At 46.4% G+C, this 24,509-nt stretch overlaps 1 protein-coding gene across 1 annotated transcript in view; it reads right to left on the minus strand.

Moving 5' to 3' along the window:
* Positions 1–496: 496 nt before the first annotated feature.
* LOC139373086 (solute carrier family 2, facilitated glucose transporter member 2-like) overlaps positions 497–24,509 on the minus strand; it is a 35,247-nt gene continuing 11,234 nt past the window's right edge. Inside the window, exons 9-12 of the mRNA XM_071113180.1 lie at positions 2,557–2,661; positions 2,318–2,419; positions 1,931–2,134; positions 497–1,768 (exon numbers count right to left, since the gene is read on the minus strand). Of these exons, the coding sequence (XP_070969281.1) occupies positions 1,535–1,768; positions 1,931–2,134; positions 2,318–2,419; positions 2,557–2,661 (645 nt within the window). The 3' untranslated portion in view covers positions 497–1,534. The remainder of the gene's footprint in view (positions 1,769–1,930; positions 2,135–2,317; positions 2,420–2,556; positions 2,662–24,509) is intronic.

The following is a 24,509-nucleotide window of genomic DNA, read 5'->3' on the forward strand; positions in this document are numbered from 1 at the left end:
CTGACCTAAAACAGGGATTTCTTACTCGGATTAAATGTCAGGAATTGTGAAAAACTGAGTTTAAATGTATTTGGCTAAGATGTATGTAAACGTTCGACTTCAACTGTATGTGCATTCGTTTTTGAGTAAAGGTTTCTGATAAAAACATAGCCCAACCATGGGCTTTATCACTGCCCTCTATAGGCTGGACACAACAGAACCTTCTGTTGATTCAGGTTCACAGCTCTAGTCACGTTGGTCGTCTTGAACATACTGGGTCCTGAGGCCATAGTATACCAGCAATAGTGAATTGGCAACAACTCCTGGCTGTGAAAAGGTCAACCATACAGTATATAAACACAGCTGAATGAGGAAGGTAGTAGAGGGGACTGGAAGTGTAGGTCAACTTCACTCAGACACCTAACAAACATCTTAACAGTATATAAACACAGCTGAATGAGGAAGGTAGTAGAGGGGACTGGAAGTGTTGGTCAACTTCACTCAGACACCTAACAAACATCTTAACTCGTCCTTTATTTATTTCCACAATGACAACGGCTAGCGTTGTGGCCAGGCCAGATGTTCTTCTTTAGCAGATGTTGGTTGGTCTCACTGGTTGTGTGTGTTCTATCAACAATGAAGTTGAGGTGAGTGACTGGCCTTAGTCTAATGTAATAACTTACAGTTCCAATCCGATAATGCAGGCGTGCAAAGTCATCTGTCCTAATGTGGACACCGTAATATTATTTCACTAGGTCACATGATCAGGAAAAACTCTAGCTTTCGTAGAGAGCAGCCATCTGAGGTGACAATTGACACAACCAGCCATGAGAGTTAATTCTGCTCTGGTGGGGTTTGCTTTGGGTGTGTGTGTGTGTGTGTGTGTGTGTGTGTGTGTGTGTGTGTGTGTGTGTGTGTGTGTGTGTGTGTGTGTGTGTGTGTGTCTGAGTCTGTTGATAAAAGTGCTTGCATTTCCTTTCCTTTGGGTTTAACATTAACAGCTATCTGTCAGGCGTGAGAGAGAGAGACAGACAGCGAGAGAAATAGATCATGTAAACATGTGTGTGCGTGCTAGTGTGTGTGTGTGTGTGTGTGTCATTTTAGCTGTCATTTCACATGCACTATCTTGGTAGTATTTTATTAATAGTAATCGTAAAGTCCCATTTGGTGACATTCAACTTGTGTGAATACATTCAGTCAGTTACACATTGAACATGGTAGAACAGGATAATGTAACCTCTAGAAACTATTGTACTGACCATGAATGATACAGTTTTTCTGTCTGCTTTATCCTGAGCAGGAAACATTCTGGGCCCTGTGTATGAGTTATGTAAAGTTAGTCATGTCAGGAGTTGTACCTGGAAGTAAACGACTATCTAGATGGCGTTCAGGATTTAGGACTTTCATCACTTACATTCTGTCACAATGCTAATTATCCGAGCCCTGCGGTAACACACCAGATTAAGCTAATCAGATATGTTAGTGCAGGGCTGGAACTAAAGCTTGCACACCCTGCAACTCTCTAGGGTTGGATCCCCCTGGACTCGTGAGCATGTCAGGCCTGGGAGTCTGATTTGAGCTGCTCCAGCTCGGTGGAGGAACCAGTACCAGTACCAGTTTCAGTTCCAGTCTTTCTGGTTCCTGGTGTCTGTTTCATTCCCTTTTTAAACACAGCTGCTATCTCTTCAAATGTCTTCCCTTTGGTCTCCGGCACACGCAGGTAAGTGAACACAGTGAAACCAAACAACAGCACCGCAAACAGGATGAACACATAGCTACCACACAGAGCCTGGAGAGAGGGGTGGAGAGAGGGGTGGAGAGAGAGAGAGAGAGAGAGAGAGAGAGAGAGAGAGAGAGAGAGAGAGAGAGAGAGAGAGAGAGAGGGTGAGTTAATTGGTCTGTCGATCTGTCTGTTTGTCTGTCCATCTGTCCGTCCGTCCATGTATCTTACCTCTATGTAAGGGAAGGTCATGCCTATGATGAAGTTGCTGGTCCAGTTGGTGCAGCCAGCCAGAGCTATAGCAGCAGGCCTGGGGCCCTGACTGAATAACTCAGCCACGATGAACCAGGGGATGGGACCAGGGCCGATCTCAAAGAAACACACAAACAGGAAGATGGCCGACATACTGACATAGGACATCCAGGAGTAGACTCTCTGGGGAGGAGAGGAGAGGAGAGGAGAGGAGAAAAGAAAAGAAAATCATTATTTTACTCTGGCGGAAGAAGAGATTGTTAAAAAACACAGGAAACAGTCATATAAAGACAGGAAATGTACACAATAAAATACTGAAACCCTATTGGTTGAGAGATAGAGAAAATTATTTTTGATTGGTCATACCAGGTACACGAGGCCGACTGTCATGGCGACGGCACAGATACACATCCCACCTAAACCAATCAGAGTCAACGTCCGTCTGCCGGCCCTGTCCACTAGAGCCACCTGCAGCACACACACATTTTAGTGTTACTGTTTGCATCACTGACCTACAAATGGTTAGTCCACGTGTGCACGTGTTAGTTTGTCAGTGTGTGTGTGTGTGTGTGTGTGTGTGTGTGTGTGTGTGTGTCTTTCCGTACCGACACCATGGTAAAGATGGTATTGAGAACTCCTACTCCAATGGTTGCATAGACAGGCTGAGTGACTCCTGCTCTCTCAAAGATGGCTGTCGAGTAATAAAAGATCTGAAGAGATTAAAACAAACATTATGTTTCCATTCAGAAAAGGAGAGTCATAAAAACCTCAATCTGACTTATCCAGGCTGGTAAACCGATGTAAAACAATATAAATAAGACACAATAAACACCCTGGTGACTCAAAACACACACACACACACACACACACACACACACACACACACACACACACACACACACACACACACACACACACACACACACACACACACACACACTCAGCATTGATTCCAGACAGTTGTTCCCTCTCTCCCCCTCTCTCAGTAACTCACAGCGTTGATTCCTGACAGTTGTTCCCTCTCTCTCAGTAACTCACAGTGTTGATTCCTGACAGTTGTTCCCCCTCTCTCAGTAACTCACAGTGTTGATTCCTGACAGTTGTTCCCTCTCTCTCAGTAACTCACAGTGTTGATTCCTGACAGTTGTTCCCCCTCTCTCAGTAACTCACAGTGTTGATTCCAGACAGTTGTTCCCTCTCTCTCAGTAACTCAGTGTTGATTCCTGACAGTTGTTCCCTCTCTCTCAGTAACTCACAGTGTTGATTCCTGACAGTTGTTCCCTCTCTCTCAGTAACGCACAGTGTTGATTCCTGACAGTTGTTCCCCCTCTCTCAGTAACTCACAGTGTTGATTCCAGACAGTTTTTCCCTCTCTCTCAGTAACTCACAGTGTTGATTCCTGACAGTTGTTCCCTCTCTCCCCCTCTCTCAGTAACTCACAGCGTTGATTCCAGACAGTTGTTCCCTCTCTCTCAGTAACTCACAGTGTTGATTCCAGACAGTTGTTCAACTCTCTCTCAGTAACTCACAGCGTTGATTCCTGACAGTTGTTCCCTCTCTCCCCCTCTCTCAGTAACTCACAGTGTTGATTCCTGACAGTTGTTTCCTCTCTCTCAGTAACTCACAGTGTTGATTCCTGACAGTTGTTTCCTCTCTCTCAGTAACTCACAGTGTTGATTCCTGACAGTTGTTCCCTCTCTCCCCCTCTCTCAGTAACTCACCGTGTTGATTCCAGACAGTTGTTCCCTCTCTCTCAGTAACTCACAGCGTTGATTCCTGACAGTTGTTCCCTCTCTCCCAGTAACTCACAGCGTTGATTCCTGACAGTTGTTCCCTCTCTCTCAGTAACTCACAGTGTTGATTCCTGACAGTTGTTCCCTCTCTCTCAGTAACTCACAGTGTTGATTCCTGACAGTTGTTCCCCCTCTCTCAGTAACTCACAGTGTTGATTCCAGACAGTTGTTCCCTCTCTCTCAGTAACTCACAGTGTTGATTCCTGACAGTTGTTCCCTCTCTCTCAGTAACTCACAGTGTTGATTCCAGACAGTTGTTCCCTCTCTCCCCCTCTCTCAGTAACTCACAGTGTTGATTCCAGACAGTTGTTCCCTCTCTCCCAGTAACTCACAGCGTTGATTCCTGACAGTTGTTCCCTCTCTCTCAGTAACTCACAGTGTTGATTCCTGACAGTTGTTCCCTCTCTCTCAGTAACTCACAGTGTTGATTCCAGACAGTTGTTCCCCCTCTCTCAGTAACTCACAGTGTTGATTCCAGACAGTTGTTCCCTCTCTCTCAGTAACTCAGTGTTGATTCCTGACAGTTGTTCCCTCTCTCTCAGTAACTCACAGTGTTGATTCCTGACAGTTGTTCCCTCTCTCTCAGTAACGCACAGTGTTGATTCCTGACAGTTGTTCCCCCTCTCTCAGTAACTCACAGTGTTGATTCCAGACAGTTTTTCCCTCTCTCTCAGTAACTCACAGTGTTGATTCCTGACAGTTGTTCCCTCTCTCCCCCTCTCTCAGTAACTCACAGCGTTGATTCCAGACAGTTGTTCCCTCTCTCTCAGTAACTCACAGTGTTGATTCCAGACAGTTGTTCAACTCTCTCTCAGTAACTCACAGCGTTGATTCCTGACAGTTGTTCCCTCTCTCCCCCTCTCTCAGTAACTCACAGTGTTGATTCCTGACAGTTGTTTCCTCTCTTTCAGTAACTCACAGTGTTGATTCCTGACAGTTGTTTCCTCTCTCTCAGTAACTCACAGTGTTGATTCCTGACAGTTGTTCCCTCTCTCCCCCTCTCTCAGTAACTCACAGTGTTGATTCCAGACAGTTGTTCCCTCTCTCTCAGTAACTCACAGCGTTGATTCCTGACAGTTGTTCCCTCTCTCCCAGTAACTCACAGCGTTGATTCCTGACAGTTGTTCCCTCTCTCTCAGTAACTCACAGTGTTGATTCCTGACAGTTGTTCCCTCTCTCTCAGTAACTCACAGTGTTGATTCCTGACAGTTGTTCCCCCTCTCTCAGTAACTCACAGTGTTGATTCCAGACAGTTGTTCCCTCTCTCTCAGTAACTCACAGTGTTGATTCCTGACAGTTGTTCCCTCTCTCTCAGTAACTCACAGTGTTGATTCCAGACAGTTGTTCCCTCTCTCCCCCTCTCTCAGTAACTCACAGTGTTGATTCCAGACAGTTGTTCCCTCTCTCTCAGTAAATCACAGCGTTGATTCCTGACAGTTGTTCCCTCTCTCCCTCTCTCTCAGTAACTCACAGTGTTGATTCCAGACAGTTGTTCCCTCTCTCTCAGTAACTCACAGTGTTGATTCCAGACAGTTGTTCCCTCTCTCCCCCTCTCCCAGTAACTCACAGCGTTGATTCCTGACAGTTGTTCCCTCTCTCTCAGTAGCTCACAGCGTTGATTCCTGACAGTTGTTCCCTCTCTCTCAGTAACTCACAGCGTTGATTCCTGACAGTTGTTCCCTCTCTCTCAGTAACTCACAGTGTTGATTCCTGACAGTTGTTCCCGCTCTCTCAGTAACTCACAGTGTTGATTCCAGACAGTTGTTCCCTCTCTCCCCCTCTCTCAGTAACTCACAGTGTTGATTCCAGACAGTTGTTCCCTCTCTCTCAGTAAATCACAGCGTTGATTCCTGACAGTTGTTCCCTCTCTCCCTCTCTCTCAGTAACTCACAGTGTTGATTCCAGACAGTTGTTCCCTCTCTCTCAGTAACTCACAGTGTTGATTCCAGACAGTTGTTCCCTCTCTCCCCCTCTCTCAGTAACTCACAGTGTTGATTCCAGACAGTTGTTCCCTCTCTCTCAGTAACTCACAGCGTTGATTCCTGACAGTTGTTCCCTCTCTCCCAGTAACTCACAGCGTTGATTCCTGACAGTTGTTCCCTCTCTCTCAGTAACTCACAGTGTTGATTCCTGACAGTTGTTCCCTCTCTCTCAGTAACTCACAGTGTTGATTCCAGACAGTTGTTCCCTCTCTCCCCCTCTCTCAGTAACTCACAGTGTTGATTCCAGACAGTTGTTCCCTCTCTCTCAGTAACTCACAGCGTTGATTCCTGACAGTTGTTCCCTCTCTCCCAGTAACTCACAGCGTTGATTCCTGACAGTTGTTCCCTCTCTCTCAGTAACTCACAGTGTTGATTCCTGACAGTTGTTCCCTCTCTCTCAGTAACTCACAGTGTTGATTCCTGACAGTTGTTCCCCCTCTCTCAGTAACTCACAGTGTTGATTCCAGACAGATGTTCCCTCTCTCTCAGTAACTCAGTGTTGATTCCTGACAGTTGTTCCCTCTCTCTCAGTAACTCACAGTGTTGATTCCTGACAGTTGTTCCCTCTCTCTCAGTAACTCACAGTGTTGATTCCTGACAGTTGTTCCCTCTCTCTCAGTAACGCACAGTGTTGATTCCTGACAGTTGTTCCCCCTCTCTCAGTAACTCACAGTGTTGATTCCAGACAGTTTTTCAATCTCTCTCAGTAACTCACAGTGTTGATTCCTGACAGTTGTTCCCTCTCTCCCCCTCTCTCAGTAACTCACAGCGTTGATTCCAGACAGTTGTTCAACTCTCTCTCAGTAACTCACAGCGTTGATTCCTGACAGTTGTTCCCTCTCTCCCCCTCTCTCAGTAACTCACAGTGTTGATTCCTGACAGTTGTTTCCTCTCTCTCAGTAACTCACAGTGTTGATTCCTGACAGTTGTTTCCTCTCTCTCAGTAACTCACAGTGTTGATTCCTGACAGTTGTTCCCTCTCTCCCCCTCTCTCAGTAACTCACAGTGTTGATTCCTGACAGTTGTTTCCTCTCTCTCAGTAACTCACAGTGTTGATTCCTGACAGTTGTTTCCTCTCTCTCAGTAACTCACAGTGTTGATTCCTGACAGTTGTTCCCTCTCTCCCCCTCTCTCAGTAACTCACAGTGTTGATTCCTGACAGTTGTTTCCTCTCTCTCAGTAACTCACAGTGTTGATTCCTGACAGTTGTTCCCTCTCTCTCAGTAACTCACAGTGTTGATTCCAGACAGTTGTTCAACTCTCTCTCAGTAACTCACAGCGTTGATTCCTGACAGTTGTTCCCTCTCTCCCCCTCTCTCAGTAACTCACAGTGTTGATTCCTGACATTTGTTTCCTCTCTCTCAGTAACTCACAGTGTTGATTCCTGACAGTTGTTTCCTCTCTCTCAGTAACTCACAGTGTTGATTCCTGACAGTTGTTCCCTCTCTCCCCCTCTCTCAGTAACTCACAGTGTTGATTCCTGACAGTTGTTTCCTCTCTCTCAGTAACTCACAGTGTTGATTCCTGACAGTTGTTCCCTCTCTCTCAGTAACTCACAGTGTTGATTCCTGACAGTTGTTTCCTCTCTCTCAGTAACTCACAGTGTTGATTCCTGACAGTTGTTCCCTCTCTCCCCCTCTCTCAGTAACTCACAGTGTTGATTCCTGACAGTTGTTTCCTCTCTCTCAGTAACTCACAGTGTTGATTCCTGACAGTTGTTCCCTCTCTCCCCCTCTCTCAGTAACTCACAGTGTTGATTCCTGACAGTTGTTCCCTCTCTCTCAGTAACTCACAGCGTTAATTCCAGACAGTTGTTTCCTCTCTCTCAGTAACTCACAGCGTTAATTCCAGACAGTTGTTTCCTCTCTCTCAGTAACTCACAGCGTTAATTCCAGACAGTTGTTCCCTCTATCTCAGTAACTCACAGTGTTGATTCCTGACAGTTGTTCCCTCTCTCCCTCTCTCTCAGTAACTCACAGCGTTAATTCCAGACAGTTGTTCCCTCTTTCTCAGTAACTCACAGTGTTGATTCCTGACAGTTGTTCCCTCTCTCTCAGTAACTCACAGCGTTGATTCCAGACAGTTGTTTCCTCTCTCTCAGTAACTCACAATGTTGATTCCAGACAGTTGTTCCCTCTCTCTCAGTAACTCACAGCGTTAATTCCAGACAGTTGTTCCCTCTCTCTCAGTAACTCACAGCGTTGATTCCAGACAGTTGTTCCCTCTCTCCCCCGTTTTCTCAGTAACTCACAGCGTTGATTCCTGACAGTTGTTCCCTCTCTCCCCCGTTTTCTCAGTAACTCACAGCGTTAATTCCTGACAGTTGTTCCCTCTCTCTCAGTAACTCACAGCGTTGATTCCAGACAGTTGTTCCCTCTCTCCCCCGTTTTCTCAGTAACTCACAGCGTTGATTCCTGACAGTTGTTCCCTCTCTCCCCCGTTTTCTCAGTAACTCACAGCGTTAATTCCTGACAGTTGTTCCCTCTCTCTCAGTAACTCACAGCGTTGATTCCAGACAGTTGTTCCCTCTCTCCCCCGTTTTCTCAGTAACTCACAGCGTTAATTCCTGACAGTTGTTCCCCCTCTCTCAGTAACTCACAGTGTTGATTCCTGACAGTTGTTCCCTCTCTCTCAGTAACTCACAGCGTTGATTCCTGACAGTTGTTCCCTCTCTCTCAGTAATTCACAGCGTTGATTCCTGACAGTTGTTCCCTCTCTCTCAGTAACTCACAGCGTTAATTCCTGACAGTTGTTCCCTCTCTCTCAGTAAATCACAGCGTTGATTCCAGACAGTTGTTCCCACTCTCCCCCTCTCTCATTAACTCACAGTGTTGATTCCAGACAGTTGTTCCCTCTCTCTCAGTAAATCACAGTGTTGATTCCTGACAGTTGTTCCCTCTCTCCCCCTCTCTCAGTAACTCACAGTGTTAATTCCAGACAGTTGTTCCCTCTCTCTCAGTAACTCACAGCGTTAATTCCTGACAGTTGTTCCCTCTCTCTCAGTAACTCACAGTGTTGATTCCAGACAGTTGTTCCCTCTCTCTCAGTAACTCACAGTGTTGATTCCTGACAGTTGTTCCCTCTTTCCCTCTCTCTCAGTAACTCACAGCGTTAATTCCAGACAGTTGTTTCCTCTTTCTCAGTAACTCACAGTGTTGATTCCTGACAGTTGTTCCCTCTCTCTCAGTAACTCACAGCGTTGATTCCAGACAGTTGTTTCCTCTCTCTCAGTAACTCACAATGTTGATTCCAGACAGTTGTTCCCTCTCTCTCAGTAACTCACAGCGTTAATTCCAGACAGTTGTTCCCTCTCTCTCAGTAACTCACAGCGTTGATTCCAGACAGTTGTTCCCTCTCTCCCCCGTTTTCTCAGTAACTCACAGCGTTGATTCCTGACAGTTGTTCCCTCTCTCCCCCGTTTTCTCAGTAACTCACAGCGTTAATTCCTGACAGTTGTTCCCTCTCTCTCAGTAACTCACAGCGTTGATTCCAGACAGTTGTTCCCTCTCTCCCCCGTTTTCTCAGTAACTCACAGCGTTAATTCCTGACAGTTGTTCCCCCTCTCTCAGTAACTCACAGTGTTGATTCCTGACAGTTGTTCCCTCTCTCTCAGTAACTCACAGCGTTGATTCCTGACAGTTGTTCCCTCTCTCTCAGTAACTCACAGCGTTGATTCCTGACAGTTGTTCCCTCTCTCTCAGTAACTCACAGCGTTAATTCCTGACAGTTGTTCCCTCTCTCTCAGTAAATCACAGCGTTGATTCCAGACAGTTGTTCCCTCTCTCCCCCTCTCTCAGTAACTCACAGTGTTGATTCCAGACAGTTGTTCCCTCTCTCTCAGTAAATCACAGTGTTGATTCCTGACAGTTGTTCCCTCTCTCCCCCTCTCTCAGTAACTCACAGTGTTAATTCCAGACAGTTGTTCCCTCTCTCTCAGTACCTCACAGCGTTAATTCCTGACAGTTGTTCCCTCTCTCTCAGTAACTCACAGCGTTGATTCCTGACAGTTGTTCCCTCTCTCTCAGTAACTCACAGCGTTAATTCCTGACAGTTGTTCCCTCTCTCTCAGTAAATCACAGCGTTGATTCCAGACAGTTGTTCCCTCTCTCCCCCTCTCTCAGTAACTCACAGTGTTGATTCCAGACAGTTGTTCCCTCTCTCTCAGTAAATCACAGTGTTGATTCCTGACAGTTGTTCCCTCTCTCCCCCTCTCTCAGTAACTCACAGCGTTGATTCCTGACAGTTGTTCCCTCTCTCTCAGTAACTCACAGTGTTGATTCCTGACAGTTGTTCCCTCTCTCTCAGTAACTCACAGTGTTAATTCCAGACAGTTGTTCCCTCTCTCCCAGTAACTCACAGCGTTAATTCCAGACAGTTGTTCCCTCTCTCTCAGTAACTCACAGCGTTGATTCCAGACAGTTGTTCCCTCTCTCCCCCGTTTTCTCAGTAACTCACAGCGTTAATTCCTGACAGTTGTTCCCTCTCTCTCAGTAAATCACAGCGTTAATTCCTGACAGTTGTTCCCCCTCTCTCAGTAACTCACAGTGTTGATTCCTGACAGTTGTTCCCTCTCTCTCAGTAACTCACAGCGTTGATTCCTGACAGTTGTTCCCTCTCTCTCAGTAATTCACAGCGTTGATTCCTGACAGTTGTTCCCTCTCTCTCAGTAACTCACAGCGTTAATTCCTGACAGTTGTTCCCTCTCTCTCAGTAAATCACAGCGTTGATTCCAGACAGTTGTTCCCTCTCTCCCCCTCTCTCAGTAACTCACAGTGTTGATTCCAGACAGTTGTTCCCTCTCTCTCAGTAAATCACAGTGTTAATTCCTGACAGTTGTTCCCTCTCTCTCAGTAACTCACAGTGTTGATTCCAGACAGTTGTTCCCTCTCTCTCAGTAACTCACAGTGTTGATTCCTGACAGTTGTTCCCTCTCTCCCTCTCTCTCAGTAACTCACAGCGTTAATTCCAGACAGTTGTTCCCTCTTTCTCAGTAACTCACAGTGTTGATTCCTGACAGTTGTTCCCTCTCTCTCAGTAACTCACAGCGTTGATTCCAGACAGTTGTTTCCTCTCTCTCAGTAACTCACAATGTTGATTCCAGACAGTTGTTCCCTCTCTCTCAGTAACTCACAGCGTTAATTCCAGACAGTTGTTCCCTCTCTCTCAGTAACTCACAGCGTTGATTCCAGACAGTTGTTCCCTCTCTCCCCCGTTTTCTCAGTAACTCACAGCGTTGATTCCTGACAGTTGTTCCCTCTCTCCCCCGTTTTCTCAGTAACTCACAGCGTTAATTCCTGACAGTTGTTCCCTCTCTCTCAGTAACTCACAGCGTTGATTCCAGACAGTTGTTCCCTCTCTCCCCCGTTTTCTCAGTAACTCACAGCGTTAATTCCTGACAGTTGTTCCCCCTCTCTCAGTAACTCACAGTGTTGATTCCTGACAGTTGTTCCCTCTCTCTCAGTAACTCACAGCGTTGATTCCTGACAGTTGTTCCCTCTCTCTCAGTAACTCACAGCGTTGATTCCTGACAGTTGTTCCCTCTCTCTCAGTAACTCACAGCGTTAATTCCTGACAGTTGTTCCCTCTCTCTCAGTAAATCACAGCGTTGATTCCAGACAGTTGTTCCCTCTCTCCCCCTCTCTCAGTAACTCACAGTGTTGATTCCAGACAGTTGTTCCCTCTCTCTCAGTAAATCAGTGTTGATTCCTGACAGTTGTTCCCTCTCTCCCCCTCTCTCAGTAACTCACAGTGTTAATTCCAGACAGTTGTTCCCTCTCTCTCAGTAACTCACAGCGTTAATTCCTGACAGTTGTTCCCTCTCTCTCAGTAACTCACAGCGTTGATTCCTGACAGTTGTTCCCTCTCTCTCAGTAACTCACAGCGTTAATTCCTGACAGTTGTTCCCTCTCTCTCAGTAAATCACAGCGTTGATTCCAGACAGTTGTTCCCTCTCTCCCCCTCTCTCAGTAACTCACAGTGTTGATTCCAGACAGTTGTTCCCTCTCTCTCAGTAAATCACAGTGTTGATTCCTGACAGTTTTTCCCTCTCTCCCCCTCTCTCAGTAACTCACAGCGTTGATTCCTGACAGTTGTTCCCTCTCTCTCAGTAACTCACAGTGTTGATTCCTGACAGTTGTTCCCTCTCTCTCAGTAACTCACAGTGTTAATTCCAGACAGTTGTTCCCTCTCTCCCAGTAACTCACAGCGTTAATTCCAGACAGTTGTTCCCTCTCTCTCAGTAACTCACAGTGTTGATTCCTGACAGTTGTTCCCTCTCTCCCTCTCTCTCAGTAACTCACAGCGTTAATTCCAGACAGTTGTTCCCTCTTTCTCAGTAACTCACAGTGTTGATTCCTGACAGTTGTTCCCTCTCTCTCAGTAACTCACAGCGTTGATTCCAGACAGTTGTTTCCTCTCTCTCAGTAACTCACAATGTTGATTCCAGACAGTTGTTCCCTCTCTCTCAGTAACTCACAGCGTTAATTCCAGACAGTTGTTCCCTCTCTCTCAGTAACTCACAGCGTTGATTCCAGACAGTTGTTCCCTCTCTCTCAGTAACTCACAGCGTTGATTCCAGACAGTTGTTCCCTCTCTCCCCCGTTTTCTCAGTAACTCACAGCGTTAATTCCTGACAGTTGTTCCCTCTCTCTCAGTAACTCACAGCGTTGATTCCAGACAGTTGTTCCCTCTCTCCCCCGTTTTCTCAGTAACTCACAGCGTTAATTCCTGACAGTTGTTCCCTCTCTCTCAGTAAATCACAGCGTTAATTCCTGACAGTTGTTCCCCCTCTCTCAGTAACTCACAGTGTTGATTCCTGACAGTTGTTCCCTCTCTCTCAGTAACTCACAGCGTTGATTCCTGACAGTTGTTCCCTCTCTCTCAGTAATTCACAGCGTTGATTCCTGACAGTTGTTCCCTCTCTCTCAGTAACTCACAGCGTTAATTCCTGACAGTTGTTCCCTCTCTCTCAGTAAATCACAGCGTTGATTCCAGACAGTTGTTCCCTCTCTCCCCCTCTCTCAGTAACTCACAGTGTTAATTCCAGACAGTTGTTCCCTCTCTCTCAGTAACTCACAGCGTTAATTCCTGACAGTTGTTCCCTCTCTCTCAGTAACTCACAGTGTTGATTCCAGACAGTTGTTCCCTCTCTCTCAGTAACTCACAGTGTTGATTCCTGACAGTTGTTCCCTCTTTCCCTCTCTCTCAGTAACTCACAGCGTTAATTCCAGACAGTTGTTTCCTCTTTCTCAGTAACTCACAGTGTTGATTCCTGACAGTTGTTCCCTCTCTCTCAGTAACTCACAGCGTTGATTCCAGACAGTTGTTTCCTCTCTCTCAGTAACTCACAATGTTGATTCCAGACAGTTGTTCCCTCTCTCTCAGTAACTCACAGCGTTAATTCCAGACAGTTGTTCCCTCTCTCTCAGTAACTCACAGCGTTGATTCCAGACAGTTGTTCCCTCTCTCCCCCGTTTTCTCAGTAACTCACAGCGTTGATTCCTGACAGTTGTTCCCTCTCTCCCCCGTTTTCTCAGTAACTCACAGCGTTAATTCCTGACAGTTGTTCCCTCTCTCTCAGTAACTCACAGCGTTGATTCCAGACAGTTGTTCCCTCTCTCCCCCGTTTTCTCAGTAACTCACAGCGTTAATTCCTGACAGTTGTTCCCCCTCTCTCAGTAACTCACAGTGTTGATTCCTGACAGTTGTTCCCTCTCTCTCAGTAACTCACAGCGTTGATTCCTGACAGTTGTTCCCTCTCTCTCAGTAACTCACAGCGTTGATTCCTGACAGTTGTTCCCTCTCTCTCAGTAACTCACAGCGCTAATTCCTGACAGTTGTTCCCTCTCTCTCAGTAAATCACAGCGTTGATTCCAGACAGTTGTTCCCTCTCTCCCCCTCTCTCAGTAACTCACAGTGTTGATTCCAGACAGTTGTTCCCTCTCTCTCAGTAAATCACAGTGTTGATTCCTGACAGTTGTTCCCTCTCTCCCCCTCTCTCAGTAACTCACAGTGTTAATTCCAGACAGTTGTTCCCTCTCTCTCAGTAACTCACAGCGTTAATTCCTGACAGTTGTTCCCTCTCTCTCAGTAACTCACAGCGTTGATTCCTGACAGTTGTTCCCTCTCTCTCAGTAACTCACAGCGTTAATTCCAGACAGTTGTTCCCTCTCTCTCAGTAACTCACAGCGTTAATTCCTGACAGTTGTTCCCTCTCTCTCAGTAACTCACAGTGTTGATTCCAGACAGTTGTTCCCTCTCTCTCAGTAACTCACAGTGTTGATTCCTGACAGTTGTTCCCTCTTTCCCTCTCTCTCAGTAACTCACAGCGTTAATTCCAGACAGTTGTTTCCTCTTTCTCAGTAACTCACAGTGTTGATTCCTGACAGTTGTTCCCTCTCTCTCAGTAACTCACAGCGTTGATTCCAGACAGTTGTTTCCTCTCTCTCAGTAACTCACAATGTTGATTCCAGACAGTTGTTCCCTCTCTCTCAGTAACTCACAGCGTTAATTCCAGACAGTTGTTCCCTCTCTCTCAGTAACTCACAGCGTTGATTCCAGACAGTTGTTCCCTCTCTCCCCCGTTTTCTCAGTAACTCACAGCGTTGATTCCTGACAGTTGTTCCCTCTCTCCCCCGTTTTCTCAGTAACTCACAGCGTTAATTCCTGACAGTTGTTCCCTCTCTCTCAGTAACTCACAGCGTTGATTCCAGACAGTTGTTCCCTCTCTCCCCCGTTTTCTCAGTAACTCACAGCGTTAATTCCTGACAGTTGTTCCCCCTCTCTCAGTAACTCACAGTGTTGATTCCTGACAGTTGTTCCCTCTCTCTCAGTAACTCACAGCGTTGATTCCTGACAGTTGTTCCCTCTCTCTCAGTAACTCACAGCGTTGATTCCTGACAGTTGTTCCCTCTCTCTCAGTAACTCACAGCGCTAATTCCTGACAGTTGTTCCCTCTCTCTCAGTAAATCACAGCGTTGATTCCAGACAGTTGTTCCCTCTCTCCCCCTCTCTCAGTAACTCACAGTGTTGATTCCAGACAGTTGTTCCCTCTCTCTCAGTAAATCACAGTGTTGATTCCTGACAGTTGTTCCCTCTCTCCCCCTCTCTCAGTAACTCACAGTGTTAATTCCAGACAGTTGTTCCCTCTCTCTCAGTAACTCACAGCGTTAATTCCTGACAGTTGTTCCCTCTCTCTCAGTAACTCACAGCGTTGATTCCTGACAGTTGTTCCCTCTCTCTCAGTAACTCACAGCGTTAATTCCTGACAGTTGTTCCCTCTCTCTCAGTAAATCACAGCGTTGATTCCAGACAGTTGTTCCCTCTCTCCCCCTCTCTCAGTAACTCACAGTGTTGATTCCAGACAGTTGTTCCCTCTCTCTCAGTAAATCACAGTGTTGATTCCTGACAGTTGTTCCCTCTCTCCCCCTCTCTCAGTAACTCACAGCGTTGATTCCTGACAGTTGTTCCCTCTCTCTCAGTAACTCACAGTGTTGATTCCTGACAGTTGTTCCCTCTCTCTCAGTAACTCACAGGGTTAATTCCAGACAGTTGTTCCCTCTCTCCCAGTAACTCACAGCGTTAATTCCAGACAGTTGTTCCCTCTCTCTCAGTAACTCACAGCGTTGATTCCAGACAGTTGTTCCCTCTCTCCCCCGTTTTCTCAGTAACTCACAGCGTTAATTCCTGACAGTTGTTCCCTCTCTCTCAGTAAATCACAGCGTTAATTCCTGACAGTTGTTCCCCCTCTCTCAGTAACTCACAGTGTTGATTCCTGACAGTTGTTCCCTCTCTCTCAGTAACTCACAGCGTTGATTCCTGACAGTTGTTCCCTCTCTCTCAGTAATTCACAGCGTTGATTCCTGACAGTTGTTCCCTCTCTCTCAGTAACTCACAGCGTTAATTCCTGACAGTTGTTCCCTCTCTCTCAGTAAATCACAGCGTTGATTCCAGACAGTTGTTCCCTCTCTCCCCCTCTCTCAGTAACTCACAGTGTTGATTCCAGACAGTTGTTCCCTCTCTCTCAGTAAATCACAGTGTTGATTCCTGACAGTTGTTCCCTCTCTCCCCCTCTCTCAGTAACTCACAGTGTTAATTCCAGACAGTTGTTCCCTCTCTCTCAGTAACTCACAGCGTTAATTCCTGACAGTTGTTCCCTCTCTCTCAGTAACTCACAGTGTTGATTCCAGACAGTTGTTCCCTCTCTCTCAGTAACTCACAGCGTTGATACCAGACAGTTGTTTCCTCTCTCTCAGTAACTCACAATGTTGATTCCAGACAGTTGTTCCCTCTCTCTCAGTAACTCACAGCGTTAATTCCAGACAGTTGTTCCCTCTCTCTCAGTAACTCACAGCGTTGATTCCAGACAGTTGTTCCCTCTCTCTCAGTAACTCACAGCGTTGATTCCAGACAGTTGTTCCCTCTCTCCCCCGTTTTCTCAGTAACTCACAGCGTTAATTCCTGACAGTTGTTCCCTCTCTCTCAGTAACTCACAGCGTTGATTCCAGACAGTTGTTCCCTCTCTCCCCCGTTTTCTCAGTAACTCACAGCGTTAATTCCTGACAGTTGTTCCCTCTCTCTCAGTAAATCACAGCGTTAATTCCTGACAGTTGTTCCCCCTCTCTCAGTAACTCACAGTGTCGATTCCTGACAGTTGTTCCCTCTCTCTCAGTAACTCACAGCGTTGATTCCTGACAGTTGTTCCCTCTCTCTCAGTAACTCACAGCGTTGATTCCTGACAGTTGTTCCCTCTCTCTCAGTAACTCACAGCGTTAATTCCTGACAGTTGTTCCCTCTCTCTCAGTAAATCACAGCGTTGATTCCAGACAGTTGTTCCCTCTCTCCCCCTCTCTCAGTAACTCACAGTGTTGATTCCAGACAGTTGTTCCCTCTCTCTCAGTAAATCACAGTGTTGATTCCTGACAGTTGTTCCCTCTCTCCCCCTCTCTCAGTAACTCACAGTGTTAATTCCAGACAGTTGTTCCCTCTCTCTCAGTAACTCACAGCGTTAATTCCTGACAGTTGTTCCCTCTCTCTCAGTAACTCACAGTGTTGATTCCAGACAGTTGTTCCCTCTCTCTCAGTAACTCACAGTGTTGATTCCTGACAGTTGTTCCCTCTTTCCCTCTCTCTCAGTAACTCACAGCGTTAATTCCAGACAGTTGTTTCCTCTTTCTCAGTAACTCACAGTGTTGATTCCTGACAGTTGTTCCCTCTCTCTCAGTAACTCACAGCGTTGATTCCAGACAGTTGTTTCCTCTCTCTCAGTAACTCACAATGTTGATTCCAGACAGTTGTTCCCTCTCTCTCAGTAACTCACAGCGTTAATTCCAGACAGTTGTTCCCTCTCTCTCAGTAACTCACAGCGTTGATTCCAGACAGTTGTTCCCTCTCTCCCCCGTTTTCTCAGTAACTCACAGCGTTGATTCCTGACAGTTGTTCCCTCTCTCCCCCGTTTTCTCAGTAACTCACAGCGTTAATTCCTGACAGTTGTTCACTCTCTCTCAGTAACTCACAGCGTTGATTCCAGACAGTTGTTCCCTCTCTCCCCCGTTTTCTCAGTAACTCACAGCGTTAATTCCTGACAGTTGTTCCCCCTCTCTCAGTAACTCACAGTGTTGATTCCTGACAGTTGTTCCCTCTCTCTCAGTAACTCACAGCGTTGATTCCTGACAGTTGTTCCCTCTCTCTCAGTAACTCACAGCGTTGATTCCTGACAGTTGTTCCCTCTCTCTCAGTAACTCACAGCGTTAATTCCTGACAGTTGTTCCCTCTCTCTCAGTAAATCACAGCGTTGATTCCAGACAGTTGTTCCCTCTCTCCCCCTCTCTCAGTAACTCACAGTGTTGATTCCAGACAGTTGTTCCCTCTCTCTCAGTAAATCACAGTGTTGATTCCTGACAGTTGTTCCCTCTCTCCCCCTCTCTCAGTAACTCACAGTGTTAATTCCAGACAGTTGTTCCCTCTCTCTCAGTAACTCACAGCGTTAATTCCTGACAGTTGTTCCCTCTCTCTCAGTAACTCACAATGTTGATTCCAGACAGTTGTTCCCTCTCTCTCAGTAACTCACAGCGTTAATTCCAGACAGTTGTTCCCTCTCTCTCAGTAACTCACAGCGTTGATTCCAGACAGTTGTTCCCTCTCTCCCCCGTTTTCTCAGTAACTCACAGCGTTGATTCCTGACAGTTGTTCCCTCTCTCCCCCGTTTTCTCAGTAACTCACAGCGTTAATTCCTGACAGTTGTTCACTCTCTCTCAGTAACTCACAGCGTTGATTCCAGACAGTTGTTCCCTCTCTCCCCCGTTTTCTCAGTAACTCACAGCGTTAATTCCTGACAGTTGTTCCCCCTCTCTCAGTAACTCACAGTGTTGATTCCTGACAGTTGTTCCCTCTCTCTCAGTAACTCACAGCGTTGATTCCTGACAGTTGTTCCCTCTCTCTCAGTAACTCACAGCGTTGATTCCTGACAGTTGTTCCCTCTCTCTCAGTAACTCACAGCGTTAATTCCTGACAGTTGTTCCCTCTCTCTCAGTAAATCACAGCGTTGATTCCAGACAGTTGTTCCCTCTCTCCCCCTCTCTCAGTAACTCACAGTGTTGATTCCAGACAGTTGTTCCCTCTCTCTCAGTAAATCACAGTGTTGATTCCTGACAGTTGTTCCCTCTCTCCCCCTCTCTCAGTAACTCACAGTGTTAATTCCAGACAGTTGTTCCCTCTCTCTCAGTAACTCACAGCGTTAATTCCTGACAGTTGTTCCCTCTCTCTCAGTAACTCACAGCGTTGATTCCTGACAGTTGTTCCCTCTCTCTCAGTAACTCACAGCGTTAATTCCTGACAGTTGTTCCCTCTCTCTCAGTAAATCACAGCGTTGATTCCAGACAGTTGTTCCCTCTCTCCCCCTCTCTCAGTAACTCACAGTGTTGATTCCAGACAGTTGTTCCCTCTCTCTCAGTAACTCACAGTGTTGATTCCTGACAGTTGTTCCCTCTCTCCCCCTCTCTCAGTAACTCACAGCGTTGATTCCTGACAGTTGTTCCCTCTCTCTCAGTAACTCACAGTGTTGATTCCTGACAGTTGTTCCCTCTCTCTCAGTAACTCACAGTGTTAATTCCAGACAGTTGTTCCCTCTCTCTCAGTAAATCACAGTGTTGATTCCTGACAGTTGTTCCCTCTCTCCCCCTCTCTCAGTAACTCACAGCGTTGATTCCTGACAGTTGTTCCCTCTCTCTCAGTAACTCACAGTGTTGATTCCTGACAGTTGTTCCCTCTCTCCCCCTCTCTCAGTAACTCACAGCGTTAATTCCAGACAGTTGTTCCCTCTCTCTCAGTAACTCACAGCGTTGATTCCAGACAGTTGTTCCCTCTCTCCCCCGTTTTCTCAGTAACTCACAGCGTTGATTCCTGACAGTTGTTCCCTCTCTCCCCCGTTTTCTCAGTAACTCACAGCGTTAATTCCTGACAGTTGTTCACTCTCTCTCAGTAACTCACAGCGTTGATTCCAGACAGTTGTTCCCTCTCTCCCCCGTTTTCTCAGTAACTCACAGCGTTAATTCCTGACAGTTGTTCCCCCTCTCTCAGTAACTCACAGTGTTGATTCCTGACAGTTGTTCCCTCTCTCTCAGTAACTCACAGCGTTGATTCCTGACAGTTGTTCCCTCTCTCTCAGTAACTCACAGCGTTGATTCCTGACAGTTGTTCCCTCTCTCTCAGTAACTCACAGCGTTAATTCCTGACAGTTGTTCCCTCTCTCTCAGTAAATCACAGCGTTGATTCCAGACAGTTGTTCCCTCTCTCCCCCTCTCTCAGTAACTCACAGTGTTGATTCCAGACAGTTGTTCCCTCTCTCTCAGTAAATCACAGTGTTGATTCCTGACAGTTGTTCCCTCTCTCCCCCTCTCTCAGTAACTCACAGTGTTAATTCCAGACAGTTGTTCCCTCTCTCTCAGTAACTCACAGCGTTAATTCCTGACAGTTGTTCCCTCTCTCTCAGTAACTCACAGCGTTGATTCCTGACAGTTGTTCCCTCTCTCTCAGTAACTCACAGCGTTAATTCCTGACAGTTGTTCCCTCTCTCTCAGTAAATCACAGCGTTGATTCCAGACAGTTGTTCCCTCTCTCCCCCTCTCTCAGTAACTCACAGTGTTGATTCCAGACAGTTGTTCCCTCTCTCTCAGTAAATCACAGTGTTGATTCCTGACAGTTGTTCCCTCTCTCCCCCTCTCTCAGTAACTCACAGCGTTGATTCCTGACAGTTGTTCCCTCTCTCTCAGTAACTCACAGTGTTGATTCCTGACAGTTGTTCCCTCTCTCTCAGTAACTCACAGTGTTAATTCCAGACAGTTGTTCCCTCTCTCTCAGTAAATCACAGTGTTGATTCCTGACAGTTGTTCCCTCTCTCCCCCTCTCTCAGTAACTCACAGCGTTGATTCCTGACAGTTGTTCCCTCTCTCTCAGTAACTCACAGTGTTGATTCCTGACAGTTGTTCCCTCTCTCCCCCTCTCTCAGTAACTCACAGTGTTAATTCCAGACAGTTGTTCCCTCTCTCTCAGTAACTCACAGCGTTAATTCCTGACAGTTGTTCCCTCTCTCTCAGTAACTCACAGTGTTGATTCCAGACAGTTGTTCCCTCTCTCTCAGTAACTCACAGTGTTGATTCCTGACAGTTGTTCCCTCTTTCCCTCTCTCTCAGTAACTCACAGCGTTAATTCCAGACAGTTGTTTCCTCTTTCTCAGTAACTCACAGTGTTGATTCCTGACAGTTGTTCCCTCTCTCTCAGTAACTCACAGCGTTGATTCCAGACAGTTGTTTCCTCTCTCTCAGTAACTCACAATGTTGATTCCAGACAGTTGTTCCCTCTCTCTCAGTAACTCACAGCGTTAATTCCAGACAGTTGTTCCCTCTCTCTCAGTAACTCACAGCGTTGATTCCAGACAGTTGTTCCCTCTCTCCCCCGTTTTCTCAGTAACTCACAGCGTTGATTCCTGACAGTTGTTCCCTCTCTCCCCCGTTTTCTCAGTAACTCACAGCGTTAATTCCTGACAGTTGTTCACTCTCTCTCAGTAACTCACAGCGTTGATTCCAGACAGTTGTTCCCTCTCTCCCCCGTTTTCTCAGTAACTCACAGCGTTAATTCCTGACAGTTGTTCCCCCTCTCTCAGTAACTCACAGTGTTGATTCCTGACAGTTGTTCCCTCTCTCTCAGTAACTCACAGCGTTGATTCCTGACAGTTGTTCCCTCTCTCTCAGTAACTCACAGCGTTGATTCCTGACAGTTGTTCCCTCTCTCTCAGTAACTCACAGCGTTAATTCCTGACAGTTGTTCCCTCTCTCTCAGTAAATCACAGCGTTGATTCCAGACAGTTGTTCCCTCTCTCCCCCTCTCTCAGTAACTCACAGTGTTGATTCCAGACAGTTGTTCCCTCTCTCTCAGTAAATCACAGTGTTGATTCCTGACAGTTGTTCCCTCTCTCCCCCTCTCTCAGTAACTCACAGTGTTAATTCCAGACAGTTGTTCCCTCTCTCTCAGTAACTCACAGCGTTAATTCCTGACAGTTGTTCCCTCTCTCTCAGTAACTCACAGCGTTGATTCCTGACAGTTGTTCCCTCTCTCTCAGTAACTCACAGCGTTAATTCCTGACAGTTGTTCCCTCTCTCTCAGTAAATCACAGCGTTGATTCCAGACAGTTGTTCCCTCTCTCCCCCTCTCTCAGTAACTCACAGTGTTGATTCCAGACAGTTGTTCCCTCTCTCTCAGTAAATCACAGTGTTGATTCCTGACAGTTGTTCCCTCTCTCCCCCTCTCTCAGTAACTCACAGCGTTGATTCCTGACAGTTGTTCCCTCTCTCTCAGTAACTCACAGTGTTGATTCCTGACAGTTGTTCCCTCTCTCTCAGTAACTCACAGTGTTAATTCCAGACAGTTGTTCCCTCTCTCCCAGTAACTCACAGCGTTAATTCCAGACAGTTGTTCCCTCTCTCTCAGTAACTCACAGCGTTGATTCCAGACAGTTGTTCCCTCTCTCCCCCGTTTTCTCAGTAACTCACAGCGTTAATTCCTGACAGTTGTTCCCTCTCTCTCAGTAAATCACAGCGTTAATTCCTGACAGTTGTTCCCCCTCTCTCAGTAACTCACAGTGTTGATTCCTGACAGTTGTTCCCTCTCTCTCAGTAACTCACAGCGTTGATTCCTGACAGTTGTTCCCTCTCTCTCAATAATTCACAGCGTTGATTCCTGACAGTTGTTCCCTCTCTCTCAGTAACTCACAGCGTTAATTCCTGACAGTTGTTCCCTCTCTCTCAGTAAATCACAGCGTTGATTCCAGACAGTTGTTCCCTCTCTCCCCCTCTCTCAGTAACTCACAGTGTTGATTCCAGACAGTTGTTCCCTCTCTCTCAGTAAATCACAGTGTTGATTCCTGACAGTTGTTCCCTCTCTCCCCCTCTCTCAGTAACTCACAGTGTTAATTCCAGACAGTTGTTCCCTCTCTCTCAGTAACTCACAGCGTTAATTCCTGACAGTTGTTCCCTCTCTCTCAGTAACTCACAGTGTTGATTCCAGACAGTTGTTCCCTCTCTCTCAGTAACTCACAGTGTTGATTCCTGACAGTTGTTCCCTCTCTCCCTCTCTCTCAGTAACTCACAGCGTTAATTCCAGACAGTTGTTCCCTCTTTCTCAGTAACTCACAGTGTTGATTCCTGACAGTTGTTCCCTCTCTCTCAGTAACTCACAGCGTTGATTCCAGACAGTTGTTTCCTCTCTCTCAGTAACTCACAATGTTGATTCCAGACAGTTGTTCCCTCTCTCTCAGTAACTCACAGCGTTAATTCCAGACAGTTGTTCCCTCTCTCTCAGTAACTCACAGCGTTGATTCCAGACAGTTGTTCCCTCTCTCCCCCGTTTTCTCAGTAACTCACAGCGTTGATTCCTGACAGTTGTTCCCTCTCTCCCCCGTTTTCTCAGTAACTCACAGCGTTAATTCCTGACAGTTGTTCCCTCTCTCTCAGTAACTCACAGCGTTGATTCCAGACAGTTGTTCCCTCTCTCCCCCGTTTTCTCAGTAACTCACAGCGTTAATTCCTGACAGTTGTTCCCCCTCTCTCAGTAACTCACAGTGTTGATTCCTGACAGTTGTTCCCTCTCTCTCAGTAACTCACAGCGTTGATTCCTGACAGTTGTTCCCTCTCTCTCAGTAACTCACAGCGTTGATTCCTGACAGTTGTTCCCTCTCTCTCAGTAACTCACAGCGTTAATTCCTGACAGTTGTTCCCTCTCTCTCAGTAAATCACAGCGTTGATTCCAGACAGTTGTTCCCTCTCTCCCCCTCTCTCAGTAACTCACAGTGTTGATTCCAGACAGTTGTTCCCTCTCTCTCAGTAAATCACAGTGTTGATTCCTGACAGTTGTTCCCTCTCTCCCCCTCTCTCAGTAACTCACAGTGTTAATTCCAGACAGTTGTTCCCTCTCTCTCAGTAACTCACAGCGTTAATTCCTGACAGTTGTTCCCTCTCTCTCAGTAACTCACAGCGTTGATTCCTGACAGTTGTTCCCTCTCTCTCAGTAACTCACAGCGTTAATTCCTGACAGTTGTTCCCTCTCTCTCAGTAAATCACAGCGTTGATTCCAGACAGTTGTTCCCTCTCTCCCTCTCTCTCAGTAACTCACAGTGTTGATTCCAGACAGTTGTTCCCTCTCTCTCAGTAAATCACAGTGTTGATTCCTGACAGTTGTTCCCTCTCTCCCCCTCTCTCAGTAACTCACAGCGTTGATTCCTGACAGTTGCTCCCTCTCTCTCAGTAACTCACAGTGTTGATTCCTGAAAGTTGTTCCCTCTCTCCCTCTCTCTCAGTAACTCACAGCGTTAATTCCAGACAGTTGTTCCCTCTTTCTCAGTAACTCACAGTGTTGATTCCTGACAGTTGTTCCCTCTCTCTCAGTAACTCACAGTGTTGATTCCAGACAGTTGTTTCCTCTCTCTCAGTAACTCACAATGTTGATTCCAGACAGTTGTTCCCTCTCTCTCAGTAACTCACAGCGTTAATTCCAGACAGTTGTTCCCTCTCTCTCAGTAACTCACAGCGTTGATTCCTGACAGTTGTTCCCTCTCTCTCAGTAACTCACAGTGTTGATTCCTGACAGTTGTTCCCTCTCTCTCAGTAACTCACAGTGTTAATTCCAGACAGTTGTTCCCTCTCTCCCAGTAACTCACAGCGTTAATTCCAGACAGTTGTTCCCTCTCTCTCAGTAACTCACAGTGTTGATTCCTGACAGTTGTTCCCTCTCTCCCTCTCTCTCAGTAACTCACAGCGTTAATTCCAGACAGTTGTTCCCTCTTTCTCAGTAACTCACAGTGTTGATTCCTGACAGTTGTTCCCTCTCTCTCAGTAACTCACAGCGTTGATTCCAGACAGTTGTTTCCTCTCTCTCAGTAACTCACAATGTTGATTCCAGACAGTTGTTCCCTCTCTCTCAGTAACTCACAGCGTTAATTCCAGACAGTTGTTCCCTCTCTCTCAGTAACTCACAGCGTTGATTCCAGACAGTTGTTCCCTCTCTCCCCCGTTTTCTCAGTAACTCACAGCGTTGATTCCTGACAGTTGTTCCCTCTCTCCCCCGTTTTCTCAGTAACTCACAGCGTTAATTCCTGACAGTTGTTCCCTCTCTCTCAGTAACTCACAGCGTTGATTCCAGACAGTTGTTCCCTCTCTCCCCCGTTTTCTCAGTAACTCACAGCGTTAATTCCTGACAGTTGTTCCCTCTCTCTCAGTAAATCACAGCGTTAATTCC

The sequence above is a fragment of the Oncorhynchus clarkii genome, chromosome 18 (assembly GCF_045791955.1).
Source record: "Oncorhynchus clarkii lewisi isolate Uvic-CL-2024 chromosome 18, UVic_Ocla_1.0, whole genome shotgun sequence".
NCBI classification, from domain to species: domain Eukaryota; kingdom Metazoa; phylum Chordata; class Actinopteri; order Salmoniformes; family Salmonidae; genus Oncorhynchus; species Oncorhynchus clarkii.